General features: G+C 43.8%; 1 protein-coding gene across 2 annotated transcripts; it reads right to left on the bottom strand.

Moving 5' to 3' along the window:
- Positions 1–1,730: 1,730 nt before the first annotated feature.
- SARS1 (seryl-tRNA synthetase 1) lies at positions 1,731–20,777 on the bottom strand. Of its 2 annotated transcripts, none has more exons than XM_043963313.1 (11): positions 20,556–20,777; positions 15,843–15,913; positions 8,766–8,846; positions 7,714–7,872; positions 6,525–6,668; positions 5,037–5,192; positions 4,340–4,561; positions 3,565–3,694; positions 2,976–3,133; positions 2,498–2,627; positions 1,731–2,097 (listed from the first exon to the last, which is right to left on the bottom strand). In XM_043963313.1, exons 1-11 carry the CDS (start codon positions 20,689–20,691, stop codon positions 1,940–1,942), a joined length of 1,545 nt encoding a protein of 514 aa, XP_043819248.1. In that variant the 5' UTR covers positions 20,692–20,777; the 3' UTR covers positions 1,731–1,939. The 2 variants fall into 2 exon arrangements, with proteins under 2 accessions (XP_043819248.1, XP_043819249.1); XM_043963314.1 differs by having other exon boundaries at positions 15,843–15,909; positions 20,556–20,695.
- Positions 20,778–22,269: the final 1,492 nt, after the last annotated feature.

Raw genomic sequence — 22,269 nt, 5'->3', positions numbered from 1 at the left:
TAACACTGTGGTCATCAAAGTCTGGAAGGTTGCCGAGTCTCAGATTTGGTCAGTTCTTCCCATAACCTCCATTTTAAGAAAGGGCCCAGACCTACTATATTCACTCCTTCCTTCCTCTACTGGCTCCATTCACAACTCTGGACTTCTTTCTCCACCATGCACCTTTGGGGACACTTTCTCCTCCCTTGCCTCCAGTTTTTCAGGTTCCTTATGTGTTGTCTTCCACCATTAGAATGTAAGCTGCTTGAAGTCAAGGACCAACCCCCCGCCACTTTATATTCTCCATTTTGTGCTTTGTTCTATTGTCATTTGTTTCTATCTGTATTTTGTATGAGTGCTCAGCAGTGACTAGCACTGACTTGACTTTTCCCTTTCCCTCACTTGCTATATCCAATCAGTTGCTGTCTCGTCCAATCTGCTTCTGTAACATTTCTAGTATCCCTATTCTCACCACTCACGGAACCAGCAACCTGATTCAGGTTCTCAGCCCTTTATCCAACCTGGACAATCCGGACAGCTTCCTAATTGTTTCTCCTGCTCCTAACCTCTCTTCTCTCCCATACATCCTCCCCCCCCAGCCAACAAACTAGCATTCCCAAAGCACAGAGCTAATCGTGTTTGGCACTCAGACACTCAGTACTCCAATGGATCTATGATCTCACCCATTAGGGAGCTCCTGATGATACGGCTCCCACCCCAACCACCCGCCAGTGCCCATCTTGGGTGACTCTTGGTTGTGTTCTCTGAAAAGCTGCAGTCTTCCTTAATTTCTCCCACCATTTCGAGGGTCTCAGTGTTAACTCTGGCCGTGCTACACCTTTCATCCTTTTTTTTTTCCATGTGACCGGCCCACATGGCATCTCTTCAGACGCATCTCGCCTTTCTTCCCATGATACGTAAATGGGCCTTTCTGTTTCCCAAACAGGACAGTTTGATTCCCAGCTCTTGGTCTTTGAATAGGATGTCCCCTGCCTAAAGAACATGCCCCCCCTCCTCATCTCTGCCCTTTCAAATTACGGGCTCCCTTCAAGGCTTAGCCCATGTGGCGCTCAAGGCTACCTTCTCTACAAAGACTTCTCAGATCACTGTGTCAGTATTCTTCTTCCCTACCCCTGCTCCAAACCACTTTCCCAGCTCTTAGCACAGTCCGTGGCACATAGAAGACACTTAATAAGTGCTCACTGACCCATACATGTGGTAGCAGCACCTTGCCCTCCCCTCAGAACTGAAGGCTATGGATTCCATTTCTGCTTCTGTCTCCCCAGCTTTTAGCATGAGGCTTTAATGCTCCCTGCATTAATTCAACTAAGTTGAATTAACGAAGCTCTCTGTACCAGCCCTGCTACAACAATACAGGGGCTCGTGAAGCTTTATGCATCAATCGTTACCTGTAGGCAGATCCTCCCTCACTGTCTTCGTAAGGGCAGGCACCATGAAAGCCACTGTGTTCCAGGCCAGTAAATCTGTATTCCCTAAAGTTTTACTCTTCCCTCTCTGCCTTTTCTAAACACTCCCACTACGCCCCCTCCCCCACTTTAGACCTCCAGGGCCTAGCTAGAAATTCCCACGCTTGGGGCTCCAGAGCAGTGGGAGACACCCCTCGATCAGGTCAAAGGGTAGTTATTTTTGTTAAACAGAAAACCCAGTGACAAGTGATGCAGAAAGGCAGGCACAGGATAGCACTGAAGTGAGAAGTGTCAGCCAAAGCACCAACATTCAGCGAGCATGACTGAGGAAGCACTGGACCTTCCATAGACTCTTTATTACATGTTTTGTCAGTCATCAGAGAGAAATCGTAGGTCCTGGCAGAGGCAGGCGCGTTGTAAGAGCCAGAATGGGGTGGGGCAAGGGATGAGCGCTCGGTTCCGCTATCCCTGGGCAGGGTCCTGGGGTTCCAGGCTAGCCGAGATGAAAGAATGGGGCGTTGAGGAGGCTATGTTCAGGCATCAGTGACCTCCATGTTCTTCAACCGACCTTCCAGGGCCACGTCTCCTGTGGTCATTTTCTTTTTGCCACCCTCATGCTGCTTCTTTTGTTTCTTGGATGGTTCCTGATCAATTGGGGCAGGTTTCACGAAGGGGATCAATTCTTGAAGACCTAGAAGGGAAAAGAAGAAAACCAAGTGGTTTCCAATGGCTAGGGAATAAGAAGTGGTGAGACCATGGAAGAACTGAGTCAAGAGGCCCTTTGAAGGAAGGAGATTCCATAATGGCCCCTCTACTCTCTCCCTTGAACTAGGATTTTCGCTATGTTGTATTTCTCTCTTGCTTTTCTCATTTCTTTGATTGTGTTCTTTGACAGACTCAGAGGACAAGGTGTTTAAAATATGTGAAACAAGAAAACTCTTGAGTATACTGGGGGACGGGAAGGGGGATATGAAGGGAACAGGGCGAGAGGAGGTAGCTGTCTCCTAATCAGCTGAGATTTGAGATCTAAGGAGGGTGGTAAAAGGGTATGGGTAAATTGAGTAGAGAGGAACAGGGGAAAGAGATCTCACCTGGTGGCATGAATTCCTTTAACTTCTCTGGCACAACAATACCCTTCTCTGTCTGGTAGTTTTCTAGGATGGCGCAGATGGTACGGGTAGTGGCGCACATTGTGGCATTGAGCATATGGACAAATTCCACCTGGGAACAAGGGTGTTCTTACAGTGTCATTCAAAACCCAACTCCCAGCTGGTCTCTCTGAGGCCTAATAACCATCTTCAACAAGTTCTGTGCAATGAAGCAGTTATTTTATCTTTCACTCAAACCAAAGGAGAGCAAAGCTACCATCACCTTGTAGAGAAGGACCAAATTTAGGGTTATAGCTAAAAGAGACCAAGCCCAACCACTGTGCTGCTTTGATTTTCTGACCCCTGCTTGACTCTGAACAGAAAACTTTTGCCTCCCTCAATGGTCTTAAGGCTGATATAAACTATACTCTTAATTCTCATCCCAGAGCTACTTCATCCTGATTGCCCAAAGGCCTCCTACCTTATCCATCATCTTCTTAGTTTGTCCATAGCGGATGCGGAGCCGACGGGCCTGATAGTCTGTGCAATTGGAGCAGGAGACTAATTCACGGAAGGCTCCTGAGCCAGGGAACCAGGCCTCCAAGTCCAGCTTCTTACTGGCAGCATGGTTCAAAGAGCCTATAAAGAAAAAAACCCGAAAATTCATGATAGAGGAGCAGAAACCTTTACCCAGACTTAGGGATTTCCTATTTCCTTTCAATATTCTTCCTAGGAAGTTGGATGGAAGCTACTTTCCCTTTAATTCATGCCCATCAGCTGGGGTGCCGAATTCTCTTCTATCTGGGGGATGAAGGATGGAAAGGAGGCTTCTGATACCCATCAAATGTTCCTTTCCCCAAGGCAGTCAAATTTGTATGCTAACTCCAGAGCAGAGTGAGAGCATCATATTTTAATTTCTTTATAAATGGAACTAGAATAATTTAATCAATGTAACCAATTAGTAGCTCTGTTTTCTGTCTCTGTGAAGCAGCCCAAATGGTGAAGATGTTTATGGGATGTAGTGAAAAGAGGCAGAAAGGACAATGGGCAGTCGCTGCTAGACCTCCTACCTGAGACAATATTCACAATGTGGTAAGGGATACCCAGGGCCTGGTAGAATTCTTCTGCGGTGCTGATCATCTCTTCAAACATCTCCCAGGACTTGTTGTCATGTGGTGATGCATAGACAAATTGCTCGATCTAGAGAGAATGAGCCAACAAAAAGGTGGCAAAGATGTAGGGTCAGGATGAGTCAACTGAGGGATCTGGGGGATCAGGAGGAGGAACTGGGGTGGGAATTGACTTCTCCTGCTCTTTTCCTGCTGACCTGCCACCCCAGATGGCCAGCAGTGGGGAAGAAGGCTGGGACCCGCAGCATCAGAGCTCCTCTGAACTACCGATGAATGGCATCTGGATACCACTTTAAGGTGTGCTATCTCATACAAGCCTCTCAACAATCCTGTGAGGTAGGTACTGCGGGCATCATTAACCCCATGTACAGAGAGGCAGAGAGTTGTCCACATCTACACAAAGAATAAGACCTGCAAGTCCAGTGCCCTCTACTCTAGTCTATTATGCTACTAACAGCATTAGGCTTTTCCTTTGAGTTCTCCACAGCAAAGAATCCCCAAACTAGCAAGAGGCACTGAAGGAAGAGGAGAGAGCAAGAGCCATTTTCTCTCCCTAGAAAGCTGGGGTGACATGACTGAGAATCCATCTAGCCTATGAATAAGAAGAGGCACTTTTCAGGCAGCAGTGAGAGATGACCTCGACTGACTCCCTATCAGATTAGGTATTTCCTCTAACCGTTCCGGGTGGAGAGGAATGCCTACTCTATCTACTCACCTTCTCAAACTGGTGGACCCGAAAGATGCCACGGGTGTCACGACCATGGGAGCCCACCTCCTGGCGGAAGCAGGTGGAGAAGCCGGCATACTTGATGGGCAAGTCCTCTGGCCGAAGCCACTCATCCCGGTGCAGGGCGGCAATGGGCTGCTCTGAGGTGGCAATCAGGTACTTCTCATCGAAGGAATTATCTTCAGATTTTTCACTGCCTTTGCCAATCACCTGCAAGGATCCCAGATCACATTTGAAAACTGGAAGGGGTATTAGAAGTCATCTAGTTACAGACGAGGAAAATGAAGCCTGGAGGGGTGAAAGGGCTGGCCCAAGGTCACAGAGCAGAGCTGACTGAAGCAAGGCACTCTGACTCCAAATGCAGCACCTCTTCCCCTCTGCTGCTGCTGCTGGCTAAGAGATGAGAAGGAAAGCCAAGGTTAGCTAGAAACCTGATATGAGATGGCTCAGGGGACTGAGACAAGGGGAGGGACCCTCTGGGCTAGAGCACACTGAACAAGGGAAGACCAAGAATGGGTAACGAGCTCTAAGCAGTTACTAAGAACAGTAATCCCTCTTCCCATCCTGCAAGACAACTCTGATGACTCCCTTAAGTCTCTCCTGCCCATTAGTCTCTCCCAGCTACTAAAGCCAGGTTGACCTTCCTTATGCACAGAGCTCACCCATCTGGCTCTCAGATACGCACCTTGTAGAGCTCCTCATCAAACTGGCTGAGTTGCGCCACCTCCTGCATCACCTCTTTTCTCATGAAGAAAGGGGTATAGATGGGGGTATAGCCCCTGCTAGCAAGGGTTCGAAGGGCAAGCTGGATAAGGGCTTGCTCCAAGAATACAAGGACTCCCTGTAGGAACAAAGAGTTATTGATCTTTTAAGAAAAAAGAAGAAGAATTATTGATTCTTTAAAAAAAAAAGTTATTGATTCTTGAAGGGTTCAGCCCACATACCCGCATGCCAGAATTAAAACAGAAGCAGTTTGGGCAAGAGAACCCAGCAAAATCCAGTCATTACCGAAGAGGCCAAGAACACTTGTGAGTTGTGAGCCACAAATCTCAGTGGTTGTTCTCTCTTGCTACTTGCCCCCATGTGCCACTAAATGGAATCCCTTAGAGGAAAAGCACACACTTTGAGATCTGGAAGGAACCCTGGTGGCCATCCAGACTAACCTAGATACAAGAGGTATCCCACAACTCTTAAACACCTCAGGTGGTGGTCAAGCCTCGGCCTGAAGATCTCCAAGGAGAGAATACACCACCTGGAGGCAGCCTGTTCCACTCTGGGACAATGCTAATCGTCAAAAGTTCTTCCTGACATCAAATCTCAATCTGCCTCTTTGTAATTTCCACTATCACTCCTGGTTCTGCTCTCTGGGGCCAAAAAGAACAAGAAGGCAGAACTGAGAGCAGTGAGTGGATTAAGATACCAAAACAAGTATAACTGTCCTTTTAAAATGGAACTCAGAGCAAGGTCTCCTCTGGCTTCTTTCTTAAAACTCTGCATTTCCCTTTCACTGAGCTCTCTTTTAGCAGGAATTCTGGCCGGAGATAGGAACTCTCATTACTAATGACAAATGCTTTGGGGTAATTAAAGAGAGAGGCTAGGATTTCTGTGGATGCTTTTCAGAAGTGAAAAGAACTAAGTCCAGAATAGTTTCTCCTGACAGCTTTTTGGGGAACTAGTCAATTTAAAGATGTTCAAAGCCTCACCCTTCTCCCTCTTGGACATCTCTAGTTTATAGAGATGGGAATTTGGAGTAAACATCACTCCCAAGGGACATCTGGGTAGCAGACATGAGACAAGGTGGTGACCTCTCCCCAGCTGCTTGGTGGAGAAGCAGGTGTAAAAGCCATGACCTTTGGTTTTCCAGAAGAGACCTTATTTGGAAGTGGCTTCAGGGGACACTCGTGCCTAGAAAACATTCTCTGGTCCCACTATTAGAAATAACTGCTTTCCTGGCTAGACAATGAGTCGATGGACTTGGCCCTAGACTGGCATTTGTGATGCTCCCGTTACCTTTTCCACGCCACTGCTGTGACATCTAACCCCACCCAAATCTCTCACTGCCCATCTGAGCAGGCAACATTTATTTGTTATGATGCCAGTATCTTACAGAGATGAAACAGCAAAAATAGTTCTCTCCAGACTGCTCTACGGACTCACCCTTCCCAATGCTCACCTTCAGGAAGTAGCCTCTGCTCCCAGCCACCACTGCTCCTTTTTCACCTTCAAAGCCGTCTACCATCACCACCAGGTCCACGTGAGAGTACTTCTTTCTCACAGTACAATCACCCCAGATCCTCTCTACTTTGTTGTCAGCATCCTGAGTAAACAGGGTCAAGAGAGAGAGAGAGAACAAGGAGTCCTCATTGTGTGATCACCTTCCATCTGATGCCTACACTAAGAGGAAATACTTTTGTGAAGAAGGCCCACAGCTCGCTCACAACTGAGCTTTGTCTAACTCCTATTCTAAGAGGGAACAGTTTTGTGAAGAAAGCCCCTAGCTAACCCACAACTGAGCTTTGTTCACTGTAAACAGAGCCAGGAGAAGAGCCATTGCAGGAAGCTTTATTCAAGGGAGAAATGCTTGTTTGGAAAGTCCAGGAGACTGGAGACATGATGAATGAGATCATGATTTTTCAGGAGACCTGTAGTCCTCTTTTTGCTTTTACCCTTTTAAATGACTCTGCCCCTCCAGAAAGGCCCCTACCAGGGCGACCTTCTCCTGACAATCAGCACTGCCTGGAGTAGTGGTGAGAATGCAATCTCTTTTTCCCAGCTCTCATTGGTCCAGAGGCCATAGTAAGGGTGGGCTCAGGGCCTTGACCCCGACTGCCTGTCTCAGCTCTGCAGCCTCTTGCACGCCAGGCCTCAGAGAGTTTAATGCTCAACAGAGAATGAATGAAAGAGGCACAGATGGGCCATGCCACGGCTGGGGTGTCACGGAACAAAGACTGAGCTCAGAGTTGCTTTGTGCTCTGGAAGCTCCAGCTCCACAGGAAACTTTTATCATGCAGATTTCCCTTCAACCTGTCTCTTCTCAGTTGGGTGTGGGTGAGGGCGTTGAGTTGGCAGACCCCTCCCCAAACCCACTGCTTCCCTGGGCAACAAGCAGTGTGGGAGAGAAGCCCCATTTAGAAGAGACTTCTGTGCCAGCATCTCTTCCTACCTGCTGCCTCTGCTACTTCCTAATCAGGCAGGGATCTGCCTGCTTCAATTCCCAACTGGTGGGCAGAAGGAAGGCACAAAGAGCCTGCTTGTGACCCAGAGCCTGTTATTCAGAGAGCGCCAGTGTTTCATAGTTCTTCCCCCATGAACAGAGACAGCTGTGTCAGATGCTTCCCTATCATATGGTCACTGCTGCTTACCTCGTCATTACTGATGGGCACGGAGGGATGGAGGAGGTTCCCAATCTCTCGGAGGCTTTCAAATCGCTCTGCTTCCAACTGGATCCTCTCGGCATCACACTTGATGATGGCTTCATCAACGAGGAGTCGAACTTTTTTAATCTGTGTCACTTTCAGGCTCTACACATCAAGAAAACCCAGGCCAGGCCAGGTTACTCTAAGTCAGGGTCAGGGCTAGGAACAGACTCCAGTACCCTGACTCCCTATTGTGTGAATTCACTAAAAGACAATGTCTCAGTGTACTATTTAAAAACAAACAAAAAAAACCCCACCTTGGGCTTTCACAGTATTGAGGATTATTTCACAAAGGGATTACACATACAAAATATCCCTGCCTTAATCATATTCATGTTTTCCCTTGGAATGCCTAAGACACAGGTGAATTGCTGTCCATTTGTCCTCTCTATATACTGGTGAGGAGTTCTGATGGGATAACACTTTATGAAATCCCTCATGAGAATTCTCCCTGAGATTTTCCTGAGTATTCTAATTAACTTATATAGTAGGTATTCTCTTTTATTGTTCCCTAATTGTTTTATTGTTTTCCTAGGAAAGCTTCCTGAGTAGGTGCTGATACTTCCTTTGTGTCTCCTATAGCATTTTGTACAATGCTAGTCAAACAGTAGGTAGCCAGTAAATATACTCATTGATTGAAATTCAAAATATTGGATTGTATTTGGAAAACAAAAAGGGTAAAAATGAAATTGCCTAAACCTAAAAACTGGTCCACCCCCCCCTTCTCAATTTCTACTCTACATTTCTCCTCTCCGTATCTATTTTTCATCTGCCTCCATCATTACTGTCCAGTGAAGACTTTTAAATGTAGGGGACAACAAAGAAGTATATGTTTAGGCTTTTGTTTTGCAAACTGAACAAGTTCACAAGAGTTGAAGAAAGTAAGGACAGAAGAGTTGAGTGTATATACCTGCAATTTCAGAATATGGTCACAGGAAAAAAGGACAAAAAACCCAACCCAGCCATGCTGTGCCAGAAAAAGAGAAAGTCTAACATACCGCTAATGTGTCTGCAGTCAGGTCATCAAGGTTCAACACACTCTCTGGTAAGGATTCATTATCCCCCACAGGCTCTTTTTTCTGCAGAGAGAAAGAAATCCAACACTATAAAGACAGAAGAAAACTCCAGCATGGTTCTATAAATGTACATCTAATATACACTTTCATGTAAAATAATTTTGAAGAAGTTCAAAATACTTTACTAACTTTAATTCTTTTTTCAGTGTTTCTGGAATATGGAAAAAACATGGAAAAGTAGCAAAAAAGTTCAAACCTCAAGCAGGTCAGAGTCAGGGGAAAGGTCCCAGAGAGACAAAAATACTGATATCAGCTCTTTTTGTGGCAGCAAAGAGCTGGCAGGGAAATGCCTGCCAACTTGGGAAGAGTTGAACAAATGGTGGCATTTAAATGTAAGGGAATATGATTGTGCTGTAAGAAATGACAAATATGAAGAATTCTGAGAATCCTGGGAAGTCTTGGATGCACTGATACAGAGTGAAGTGAGTACAACAAGGAGAACAATTTATATGATGATCACAATTAGGTTAGAGAAAAGACCATTGAAAGAGAACAGAATTCTGATGAATGCAGTGACTAAGTACTTCAGAGTACCAACAGAAAGGTGTGCCTCCCAAGTCTTGTTAGAGAGGTACGAGACTCTATGTGCAGAATGAAGCGTACACTTTCCAACACGGCCAGTGTATTGATTTGTTTTGCTTAACTAATCTGCTAGAAGAGAGGGTTCTTTTGGGAATGAGGATGGTCGTCATTAGAAAGTGACACTGATGTTTATGAAAAATAACAATAAAACATAAAGGATGTGCATATTGCAGAAAAGGAAGCAGCCTGGCTACTTAAGAGTAAGGGAGTGGTCACTAGTAAACATTAAACTAACTAGAAGAATTCCAATGTATTGGGTTGATTCTTTATGGAGGATAAAAGCAAAGATATGGAAGAAGACATATAGAAAAAGAAATGTACAGGGTAAAATATGGATGGGCCATGGAGGGAGGATAAAAGATATAACTGATTTAAAAACAAACAAAATTGGGACCATTATGCTTTATCCAAATTTAAACATCAGTAAGTAGTAGGATTGAGAAATTGGGTTTTTTTGTTATTATCTTATAATTCATTATGCCCAAAGTTGCCATTCAACTGTAAATGTTTTTAATCTTTTAGAAGAGTTTCCTTATCTCAACCATACCCATCACCAAAAAAACACGTACCTTTCAAATAAATACTCCTTGTTTAAGTCAGGCTGTCAAAATGCCACAAATTCACATCACCTTTTCTTCACTTTAATCCAAGCACTAAGACTAGGAAACAAATTGTATGGGGGAACTTGGGAATTCTTTTTGGCCTGCACCTGTGATTTCATCCACCTGAGGAACTCACACAATGGAAACATTCTCTAGTGATGTGGACTGGTAACTCATTTGCAGCTTACATTTGTGGAGTTGCCTGGAGTCCTGATAGGTTGGTTAAATGTCTTACCTGAGGCTACAGAACCAGTGTTAGATGCAGAGCTTACAGCCAGATCTTTCCCATTTATTACCTCATACTGCCTCTGATAAAGAAGAAGATAGGAAGAAAAAAACCCAAAAAACTCAGCAAACTGAGAAATTCCTTTGGTAAAAATTGTGAAGGGGCAGCTAGGTGGTACAGTGGATAAAGCACCAGCCCTGGATTCAGGAGGACCTGAGTTCAAATCCAGTCTCAGACACTTGACACTTACTAGCTGTGTGACCCTGGGCAAATCACTTAACCCTCATTGCCCCGCAAAAAAATAACTAGATAAATAAATTGTGAGTTACAAGTTCCTTTCCAACAAGAGTTAGGAAGTCTGAAAGGCCGTGCAAGCCAAAGAACACACCATTTCTGGGGAAAGTTAAGTCATAGCTGACACTGAACACAAGAGAGTAGGTTTATAACACAAGGCTCTGGTGACATGAGATGTTTCATTTTCAAGGTAACTGGCCAAATCATCCTTGTTAGGCACAGCAGAGTGCTATGCTATGACAACTTGAACAGAATCCTGGACTGGAACTTGGGTTCTGCTGAGGAATACTTAAAGAACCCTTGGGCAAGTGACCTCCCTTCTCAGAGCCTGAATTTCCATCTGTAAAATGAGGGAGACAGATTTGAGGATCTTCAGAGGTTTTTTAGTTTTAAATTCTATTGCCCCATGTGTGACTTGCTCTTACAGAAATGTCTGGTAGAGAGCAGACACTTCTTTCATCATCCCTTTCATTGTAGTATACATATACGAAATGAGTGAGATATTCAGTTCCTCAATGGTTGTCCAATATGACTTTAAAAAAAAGAACAAACTCTGAGTGAGACTTAAAGGAATAAGGACCATATCCAGTAGAATATAAACTCCCTGAAGGCAGGGGTTGTTTCATTTTTGTCTTTGTATCTCCAGTGACACTTAAACACAAGGGAAGGAAATGAGAATTTCCATAGCACCCATATGCCCAGCTAAGTGCTTTTTATAAACCTTACCTCATTTGATCTTCACAACATTCCTGTGATGAAGATGCTGTTATAATCTCCACTTTACAGCTGAGGAAACTGCAGCAGACAGAGGTTAAGTGACTTCCCCAGGGTCACACAACTAGCAAATGTCTGAGCCTGAATCTGAGTTCAGGTCTACTGGAGTTCAGATCTAGCGCACTAACCAATGTGCCCACCTAGCTGCTTCTAGAAGGGATTTAATCAATGTTTGTTGAGTCGAATGTCTCTAAGGAAGAAAACCAAACTGCCTAAATATTAAGTCACAATTGGATGTTCCCTAAGGAGGAACCTCAACGATAAGAAGAACACCATGGTCACCACCGGCGCCCCTACCACTCTGGAGGTACTCAAGAAGTTTTTGAATTACTAGGAGCCAGTTTACAGAGGAGTCTAGAAAACTGTCCTGCCATACTGTGGAGGTGGCAATCAAGGCAAGTATAAGACTGTTTTCCCAAAATAAGAACACACTCTTTCATTTCCTAGCAATGGAGAATGACTGGCAATGTTTGTGTATAGAGACTGGGAGGGAAAAAGAAGGGAAATAATGCAGTTCTGGGCCCTCGGCCAGGATGCAAACAATATGCAAATAGTTCCACAACAACATAGTCTAGATTCCCAGAGAAAGTAATTTCCATGACTAAAGATATCTAAGGGTCGTGGTCGGTCACTAGCCAAATGTGCAACATAGTCTTGTTCAAAAGCACTCTGCTGACTGCTACCGCAAGAGTAATCACTGAAACTTAAAACAAAATCTTTCCTGTGGAGTCTTCACCGGTCATTGTACTGCATCTCGTTTGGACCTATGTTCACTGGACTTATGTCTACCGGACATCTTGAACTGGATGTACAGTAGACATCTTAAACTCAACATGTCCAAACTGTGGTAAAAAAAAGGAAGTTTTAGCTGAACCACTTGAGAGTTGAGTGCATACTACCTCATGAAGCGATGAAGCGGATTTTGAAGGACCGCCCTTTTGGGGAGGAGACCTCAACAAACGGCCGTGCACCTGCTGCTGCCCAGAGAGCTGGCCAAGCACGCCTTGTCAGAGGGCACCAACTTCCGGGACAGCAGTTTAAAAACTGAGGAAGGAACAGAAGCGGGTCTCTCTGGTTTTGTTAAACTTAGCTGTGGTGGCGCACGCGTGTGCTGGTTCTCAGCCTGGCGGGCAGTTTGGGATTCCGTGAGTTTTATAAAGGAATATAGACTAAGCTTAGATCTAAGATATTCATTTGTGTTTCTACTTTCCTATTTCCTTAATTGGTATCACCTTTTGTTGTCTAATTAATTCCCAAGAAATAAAAACTAATCCTTCACTCCTTAAAGCTCAGAGGCTTCTTTTTCAGGCTCACAACCCAGGTCATGCTGGACTCCTCACTATCTCTCCCCTCCCACCCCCCCATCCAAGCTTTTGTCAAGGCCGGTCGATTTTACCTCTGTAATGTTTCTCTAATATACTCCCTTTTCTCCTCTGACACTGCTCCCACTCTGGCGTGTTGCCCTGGTTAACAGGTACAAGCCCTGACCACCTCACCCTCAGTGTAGTATAATGGCTTGCTTCATGCCTCTCCCCAGTCCAATCTACCCTGCATTCAGCCACCAAGGTGGTTTTCCTAAAGTGAAAGTTCAACCATGTTCCCCCCCCCCCCCCCCCGCCCCAATAAACTCCAGTGACGGCTCATCACCTCAAGGATCAAATACAAAATGCTATTTGGCATTCAAAGCCCTTCATAACTTAGCCTTCCCATACCTTCCCCGGTTTCTTAAACCTTACTCCCAACACATACTCCTCAATCTAATGACATTGGCCTCCTGGCTGTTCCACAAACAAGATACAACACCTCTGAGCTCCAGGTCTTTTCTCTGGCTGTCCTCTGTGCTTAGAACACTACCCTCTATATCCCTGCTTCTTGGCTTCCTTCAAGTCCGAAACCAAAATCCCACCTGCTACCAGAAGCCTTTCCCAGCCCTTCTTACTAATAGGGCCTCCGTCCATTAATTACTTCCTATTTATCCTGTATATAATTTGTTTGTACATATTTGTTTGCATTTTGTCTCCCCCCTCAACACTGTGACTTCCTTGAGAGCAAGAACTGTCTTTTGCCTCTTTTTGTATCTGTAGAACTTAGCACAGTGGAACAGGGTAGGCACTTAATAAATGTTTAGTCACTAAATGACTGCCAATCACAACGTGAAAGACATAGAGATTTTGGAATGATCTAAAAGTAGAGAAAAATGATTAAAAGAATTTTAAGATGGATGGGAAGTTCACAGAATCATCAAATGATCAAGAGGCCATCAAGTTCAACTCTCTTAAAAACGAAGAAACTGAGGCAAACGGAGGTTAAGTAACTTACCCAGATCATACACAAAGCAAGTAGTATCAGAATTATTTTACCCCAAAGAGGCCAAACTACAGTTTTACTTTCTTCAAGTACATGAAGGATTTTTAGAAGCAGGATCACTTTGGTGTTAAGAGAATAAGGGGAAATAGACTAGATTAACAAATTGTGGAATGTGATGGGATATTATTGCCCCTAAGGAACAAGTATGAAAAACTCCGGAACTTTGGGAAACTTGTCCAGATGTAGTTTAGTAGGCAGAACCAGGAAGACAATATAACAATGACTAAAACAGTGAAAATGAAAAGAATAAAACAAAGCCAAAAGCTGAGTGCTTTTTATGTGTTAACTTATTTTTACTGGGTTTTTGTTTTTATATCACATTTGTCTTTGACAATATCGGTCTTCCTATCTAGTAAATCATGCCTTTTTTTTTTTTTTTAGTGAGGCAACTGGGGTTAAGTGACTTGCCCAGGGTCACACAGCTAGTAAGTGTTAAGTGTCTGAGGCCGGATTTGAACTCAGGTACTCCTGACTCCAGGGCCGGTGCTCTATCCACTGTGCCATCTAGCTGCCCCAAGTCATGCCCTTTAACAAAGATTAAAAGAGGGGAAAAAAAACCCCAGAAAAACTAACCACCACCACCTGTGGCTAACAGTACATGACATACTCCACACCCATAGTTTTCCACGTCTGAAACAAAGGGAAGGAAGTGCATTTTCTCAGCTCTTCTCTGGTTAATCTTGATCATTATAATTACACAGCATTCAGTATCTTTTTTTATTCTTTACATTGTTAAAGCCATTGTGTATGTTGTTCTCTTGGGACAATGGAATATAAATGGAAAGAACAATAACAAAACGATAAAAAATTAATGCCGTGAAATCACAATGACTAAGTTTGCCCCCCCCCCCCAAAAGAGAAGGCACTTCCCTAACATTTTTGCAGAAATGGGGTATTATGGATGCAGAACACTGCATAGAACGTCAGGCTTTTTCCATGGGGTGGTTAGTTTTGCTGTATTTTTAAAAAAACATGTTTGTAATAAGCAAGAGCTGGGACAGATCATTAGGAAATATAGATGATGTAAAAACAGAGTTTCAATAAAAAATTTGTGGACAAAAAGAATTCTCTCTCAGTCACAGTTGCTAAGGTATCATCTAATCTTGTTCTAATTTTTTTTCATGGCATCATGTTTTATAGTCAGGTAATGTATCTCTTTTGAGGTTATGGTAAAAAGATGTTGATCTAAACCTAATTTCTGCCAAATCACTTTCCAGATTTTCTAGCAGTTCTTATCAAATAGGATGTTCTTCCCCAAGTAGTTTATGTTGCTGGGTTTATCAAATGCTGTGTTACTGAGTTAAGTAATTTATGTCTCAATTTTTCAGTCTGTTCCACTGATCTACTCTTTTATTTTTTAACCAATTACAAAATGGTTTTAATGATTACTGCTTCATAATAAGCCAAGTAATTGTAATAACCAATCTTGGGACAAGAAATGAGAACACATGTCCTCCCATTTGGTAGAGATGCTAGGGACTGTGGGTATGGAATGTTACACATTCTGTCAATGTATTCATTGGCCTTGCTTAATTGCTTTTCTTTGTTACAAGGGAGGGTTCATTCCGGGGAATGTATTATCTGGAAATGGCTAGTGTAAAACTAAAGAAAGAACAAGAGGAAATGAGCCTAAAATGCACCAGAAGGGACTTTTTCTCTATCAATAAGCATTTATTAAAGGTCTTCTGTGTGCCAGGCACTGTAATTGTTATGCATGGAAAAATTTAGAGAGGAATCTACTTCCCAGCATAACTTTTAAGAACAAGACAAAGATATAGCTAATGATTTGCTATGATAGCTCTAGCAAGATTATACTTGAGAAAGTAAAGAGAACAATAGGAAGATCTCCAAAATATTGAGGGGATTCTCTATGATGAAAAGCATTGAGGGTTTGCAATGGTGTTAACAAAGGGAATATCCTTTATTGACTAAATCGTGGATTCACCAAGAACCTATCCGGAAATTGCTCCTAGTTGTAGATTTGTATAACTTCTATACAAGTGGGAAGTGAGAAACTTACCATCTCAAAGATTTAGTCAGTAAATGAGAAATAGGACTGGTCCCATGACACTCAATGAGATGGTCTATCAGACTGAATGCAGTACCTGCACCAAATATCTCATTCCTGCCTTCATCATTTTATAGGTTCCTTACCTTCATTTTCTCTCCAATTGTCTTGCTGCATAAGTTCTTCAGCTTGTTTAAATTGTCTGCCCGAAATCTGCCTAGGAATTAAGGATTCAGGATTAAAGCAAGCTGAGGGGATAAGTAGACATCATAAAGGAAATTCCCTTCACATAGTTCTGATCTCGGAAACCTTTTGTTGAAGTCCAAAGCAGAAAAACAAAAATTATTAAAGATGAAATGTTTAACTGAAAAAATCTTTTATCTATGAGAAAAGTCACACTTTCTGGGAGAATGGGATTTCTGTTTTTGGTAGCAGACCAGAAGGCCCACGTTCCATGGTCTTTTGGCTATAATTAGAAATCAGGGGATTTGGGAATAGCATTTAAACCACAGCGATTAGGAGCAGCTAGGTGGCGCAGTGGATAGCACTAGCCCTAGAGTCAAGAGGACCTGAGTTCAAATCTAGATTCAGACATGCTAGCTGTGTGACCCTGGGCAAGTCACTTAACTTGTCTCAAAAAAAAAAAAAGGAAAAGAAAAAAACAGAACAAAGCCATAGGGATTGAGAAGCTGCATGGTATCGTAGGCAGAAAACTTGGATTTGAGTCCTGCTTCAGACACATACTCACTGGCTGATTCTGGGCAAAGTCACTTAATTCCTCAGAGTTCCAAACAACTCTCTAAACCTATATTGCAGATTGGGCACTGATCTGCACTGGGAGAAGGGTGGGGTTTCCTCATAGGGAATTCCCTGGAACAGTGAGGTCAAATTCCATGCCTCTCAAAAAAGTAAAACACCACCACAGGGATGTCTCTTTGACTGCTCTTCCTTACTTCTCATTCTACCAGTTTACCAAGTCCTATCCTAACCTTCTTAGATCTCTCGAAAATCCATGATTTTCTTCTTCTGACACATCCCATTATAAGTCCTCATTATCAACATGTAGGTCACTTCAATAGTTCTCCTCTAAACTGTCCTTCACACTCTTAAGATTTACTTTCCTTCATGAAGAAAAGCACTGTGTGGATAAAGCACCGGTCCTGGATTCAGGAGGATCTGAGTTCAAATCCGGCCTCAGACACTTGACACTTACTAGCTGTGTGACCCTGGGCAAGTCACTTAACCCCCATTGCCCCGCCAAAATAAATAAATAAATAAATAAATAAATAAGAATGCAAGCAATTCATTTCCGTATTAATCAGGTTGTGAAAGAAAATAAACAAAAAGAAACACTTAAGAAAAAGAAACTAAAAAAAAAGAAAGAAAAGCATTGTGTCCACAGTCACAGGCTATAATATAAGTGGAAGTTGCTACTGTCATCATAGCATGCAGGGCTGAAGAGGACTCTCAGGATCATCTAGGCCAATCCCTTCCTTGTCAGAATCCAAGCTGTGACAATTACCAACTGCTTGAAACTGAGCCAATCCTTATGTGTTCCAGTTTCTTCACATGTAAAACAAGAATACTTACACATACCTATTTCACAGGAATGTGTTTTGTAAACCTTAAATATATAACCTATTAACAATATATGATATACTCATTAAATTGGTATTGCTTGCTGTTGTCTCAAAAAACCAGAAGATCAATTTTCCATTGCTCACTTGTTTCAGGTGTGTCTTACTCTTTGTGAGGCCATTTGGGGTTTTCTTGGCAAAGATACTGCTGTGATTTGCCAGTTCCTTCTCCATCTCATTTTACAGATGAGAAACTGAGAGAAACAGGGTTAAGTGACTTGCCCAGGGTCACACTACTGGTAAGTGTCTGAGGCTGGATTTGAAGTGTGCTACCCACCTGCCCCAGAAGACCAATAGCTGTATTAAAAAGAACTGCTTTTAGGGGCAGCTAGGTGGCGCAGTGGATAGAGCACTGGCGCTGGAGTCAGGAGGACATGAGTTCAAATCCGGCCTCAGATTAGCACTTAACACTTACTAGCTGTGTGACCCTGGGCAAGTCACTTAACCCCAATTGCCTCACCAAAAAAAAAAAAAGAAAAGAAAAGAAAAAAAAGAACTGCTTTTAAAATTGTCTTTCATCCAAAGGGTTGAAAGCACTCTGAAGATACGCTGGCCTCATTTCGTCTTACAGCATGCAGCATTAATTTGTATTTTAGTAATAAACTGCATTTTAAGGTTTGCAAAGCACTTTATGCCAGCGGCATTAAATTAAAACAGAAACATCCCTTCTGGCCACATACTTAGAAAAATCACCAATTAACATTATACTTTATTATAGTTTTCTGTATTTTGTTAAACATTTCTCAAATTATATATGTGTGTGTGTGTGCATGCGCGCGTATTTGTTTGTTTGTTTGTTTGAGGGGCAATGAGGGTCAAGCGACTTGCCTGGGGTCACACAGCCATTAAGTGTCAAGTGTCTGAGGCCGAATTGGAACTCAGGTCCTCCTGAATCCAGGGCTGGTACTTTATCCACTGTGCCACCTAGCTGCCCCCTCTATTGTATTTTTTTTTAAGTGAGGCAACTGGGGTTAAGTGACTTGCCCAGGGTCACACAGCTAGTAAGTGTTAAGTGTCTGAGGCCGGATTTGAACTCAGGTCCTCCTGAATCCAGGGCTGGTGCTCTATCCACTGCACCACTTAGCAGCCACCCCCCTCTATTGTATTTTAATCTGGTTTGGGCTGCAATGAGTTTTACATGTTCTACACCATCTATCTGCGCTTACAACTCTTTAAGTAGAATCTCAATTTTACAGATGACGAAACTGAGGCTGAGAGCATTCATCCAACTAATAAGTATATAAGATTTCCTAAATCTAAAGTACTAACTCTCCCCGCATCCCTCTCTCTCTTTTTTTTTTTTTGGCATGGAATGAAAGGGAGAGAAGCAGGCAAGTAGGGGGTGGGGGTCACAATCTGTGACTTCACTGATATGGGGAACTGGCCTCAGAGTCAAGAAGACCTGAGTTAAAGACCTGCCACTGATAAATACTAGTTATGTCACCCTCAGAGTCATTTACAGGCAGCTCTTTAAGATCAGAAGTTGTACAATAGCTGCTGATTTTCATTGGTAGAAGGAGTTTCCTCATTTAGGAGCTCCCTACACCCAAGAACTCACAGGGTCTTACTCTAATTCTAATGTGTAATGTATCCTTAAATGAGATCTCTTCAAGAGAAAATGGCTATACTAATATGCACTGAAAAACAATAGATTGATAGTTACAGTTACATTTTATATGTCAGATTATGGGGGAATATGCATCTATATTGAGAAGCATCTATTTGTTCATTAGAGAACGTCAGGTTTTTGTTTTTTAAATCTCCATTTTGCATATGGGAGAACTAAAGTAGTGGCCAGGGTCTTACCAAAGTTAGGGGCCAATCTGATTCAAGAACTTGGTTCTCCTGACTTTTGGTCAGGCCCAGTTTTGTTTTTCTCTAACCATAATGTAGTTGAATCCTGTCACCTTTTATAAGTGAAGAGTAGAAAAAAGGAAGAGAAGCAAGATTATAATGTAGCACAGAACTTCAGGATAGTATATAGGATATCACTCTCTGGCAAGTTATTATTAATGAAATAGTATAAAATCTAGGCTAAAAAAGAAATTCCAAATCACTGTCCTCCAGAGACCAAGAACATCAATTTCCCAAAACCCTTAAACTGACAAACCCTGGTTTCAGGGCACTTGCAGCATCATCTTAATGAACCTGTCTCCCAGCTGGTTTCCAGTGTATTGCATCAGACTGCAGCAGCATCCTGCCAAATAGTGATCCACTTTGACAGCAGAGGATGCCCCAGTGTTCCTTAGACACCAGCAATGAGGGAGAGACCTGATTTCTACCTTCATTTTTTGGCAAAAATCATTTCCAACGAGCTTCTACCCTCCTCTATGTTAACAAAGAACCTCTGATGTAAAACTAGGATTGACTACCCATAATTCTCCCATGTCCCTATCTGATGCAGGGAGAACTTTGAATCCTTTAAATGGCAAGGTCCTGGGTCAACGTCGAATTCCAGTCCTACCCCCCCCCCCCAATTCCTTCCTTCCTATAAAAAAGGTGACTGATCCCAGATCGGATGATGCCATTTCGAGTCACATCAGCTGCTGAAGCCTTAGCCTCCAATGTTACCTCGTAGCTTTATAGGATTTGGGTGAAAACTAAGAGACGCGGGGGCAGCTAGGTGGCTCAGTGGATAAAGCACTGGCCCTGGATTCAGGAGGACCTGAGTTCAAATATGAATTCAGACACTTGACACTTACTAGCTGTGTGACCCTGGGCAAGTCACTTAACCTTCATTACCTTGAGCACGCACACACACACACACACACACACACACACACACAAAACCGAAGAGACGTGCAAGTGGCTGGGCTTTCGTCTTTTACCTCCTCGAGCAGTAAGGAGGAGGGGGCTTTCTAGCCTAAGCAGCCGCGGGGCTCAGAAGAGGGAGGGTACGCCAGAAGCCCCTCCCTCCTCGGCTCCCAATCTGGCAGGAAGGCTGACAGCGAGCTCTCTGAGCGCATGCGCCACGCGGCACCCCTCGACTCAGGTCAGCAGGCGCGGTGCGGCCCGGAAGCCGGGCCGGCGTGGAGCCCCGAGGGAGGGCGGAAGGGTCACGGGAGGGGTGGGCGCGGGCCGGGGAAGGAGAGGATCGAGGATCCCTTCCCAACTCGCCCTGAGCAGGGTGGAACGGGCCCGAAGGGAGAATGGGGTCATGGAGGTATGAGGAAGGGGCAGGGAGGGAAGGTCCGGGGCTCCCGCGCGTGGCCCGTCACTTACATCGTCGCCACTCGCTGTCCGCCCGCACCAGCTGGTCCACCAGTCCCGGGTCCTTGAAGCGCTTTTCTTGGGTCTCCCGGACCAGCGCCGGATCCCCTCCTTTATCGACACGAAACAAATCCAGGTCCAGCACCATCTTCCCTTCTCTTCCGGCCTTGCTCTGAGGGCATAAAACTCACCTGCCTCGGCTTTCCCCGGCCAGCCAGCTAGCAGCTCACTGCGGCTGCGTGGAAGGGGCGGGGCATTGCGCAGGCGCGACCGGGGAGAAGCGGCATGGAGGATCGAAAGCCCAGGGCGCCACCTCTGGTCGGCGGTGGAAAAAGCAACAACTGGGCCAGGGCGGGGCGGAGAGGAGCAGCCACCCTGAAACTTTAAAAGCATTATACACTTTGAGAATGTATCTGTAGGCTCGTTTACAATCTTAGAGGGTTCTCTCTGTTTCTCTCGTTTTGTTTTGTTTTGTTTGTTTCATAAAAAGGGAACATTTATTCATTATTAATATTTTTGGTCACTTTATTCAATAAAATTATAATGAAGGGATGTTTGGAATATTTTCTGGACAAATGCTCCTCTAGCATTGTTCGCTCTGGTACAGGGACTCGGTAGTGCTGGTAGGATAGATGGATGGATGCAGGAATGGATGGATGGATGGATGGATGTAGACATGATACCCGTGGATGTAGATAAACCGCTAGGTGTCCCAGTGCACAGAACACCTGGCCGAGAGTCAGAAAGACTCATCTTCCTGAGTTCAAATCTGGCCTCAGATGCTTCCTAGCAGTGTGACCCCTGGCGAGTCATTTAACCCTGTTTACCTTAGTTTCCTCATCTATAGAATGAATGAGCTGGAGAAGGAAATGGGAAACTGCTCCAGTATCTCTGCCAAGAAAACTTCAAATGGGGTCACAAAGAATCAACTGTGACTGAACAACACTGGTTAGATGTAGATAGAACATTATTAAGCACCTACTATGTGCCAGACACTACCCCAAGTGCTGGAAATTCTGGAAGAAGACCATGACATGGGAAGGTGAAGTCATGACTTGCAATGATTTGGATTTAAGTGAGGGAGGGCTGTACAAGGTCACCAACCTCACTTCCTCCAGAGCCATCTGGGTCCAGTGGCCAGATATTTAAGGCAATTGGGGTTAAGTGACCTGTCCAGAGTCACACAGCTATATGCCTGAGGTCACATTTGAACTCAGGTCCTCCCAACTTCAGGTCAAGTGCTCTATCCACTGCACCACCTAGCTGCCCCTTACACAAAACCAAACAAAAACCAGTCCCTACTTTCAAGAACCTTTAAATTCTAATGGGAGGCCATATATATATGTGTGTGTGTGTGTGTATGTATATGTATATATATGTATATATGTATATGAGATGAAATTTTGCAGATAAGCAAACTGATACTTATAAGTGGGAGGCAGCATGGTACAAGGAGAGCAATATTGACTGGAACATTTAATCAGCTATAAAGAACTTATTAAGGAAAATACTATCCACCTCTAGAGAAAGAGCTGATGTATGGTATGGTTCCACATACATAGCTTTATCAAATGTTGGCCTTCTCTAATTCAGGGTTGGGAAGAAGATAAATCAAAATATAACAAAAATTATTTTTTTAAAAAATAGAATTGTAACCCAAATTATGTGAGGTTACCTGAGTAAACTTGCAAGGGTAAAGAATAGCAAGGGGAAATAATAAATCTTG

This window comes from Dromiciops gliroides, chromosome 4, assembly GCF_019393635.1.
Source record: "Dromiciops gliroides isolate mDroGli1 chromosome 4, mDroGli1.pri, whole genome shotgun sequence".
Taxonomy (NCBI): Eukaryota; Metazoa; Chordata; class Mammalia; order Microbiotheria; family Microbiotheriidae; genus Dromiciops; species Dromiciops gliroides.
This window is presented reverse-complemented; position numbering and strand designations above follow the sequence as displayed.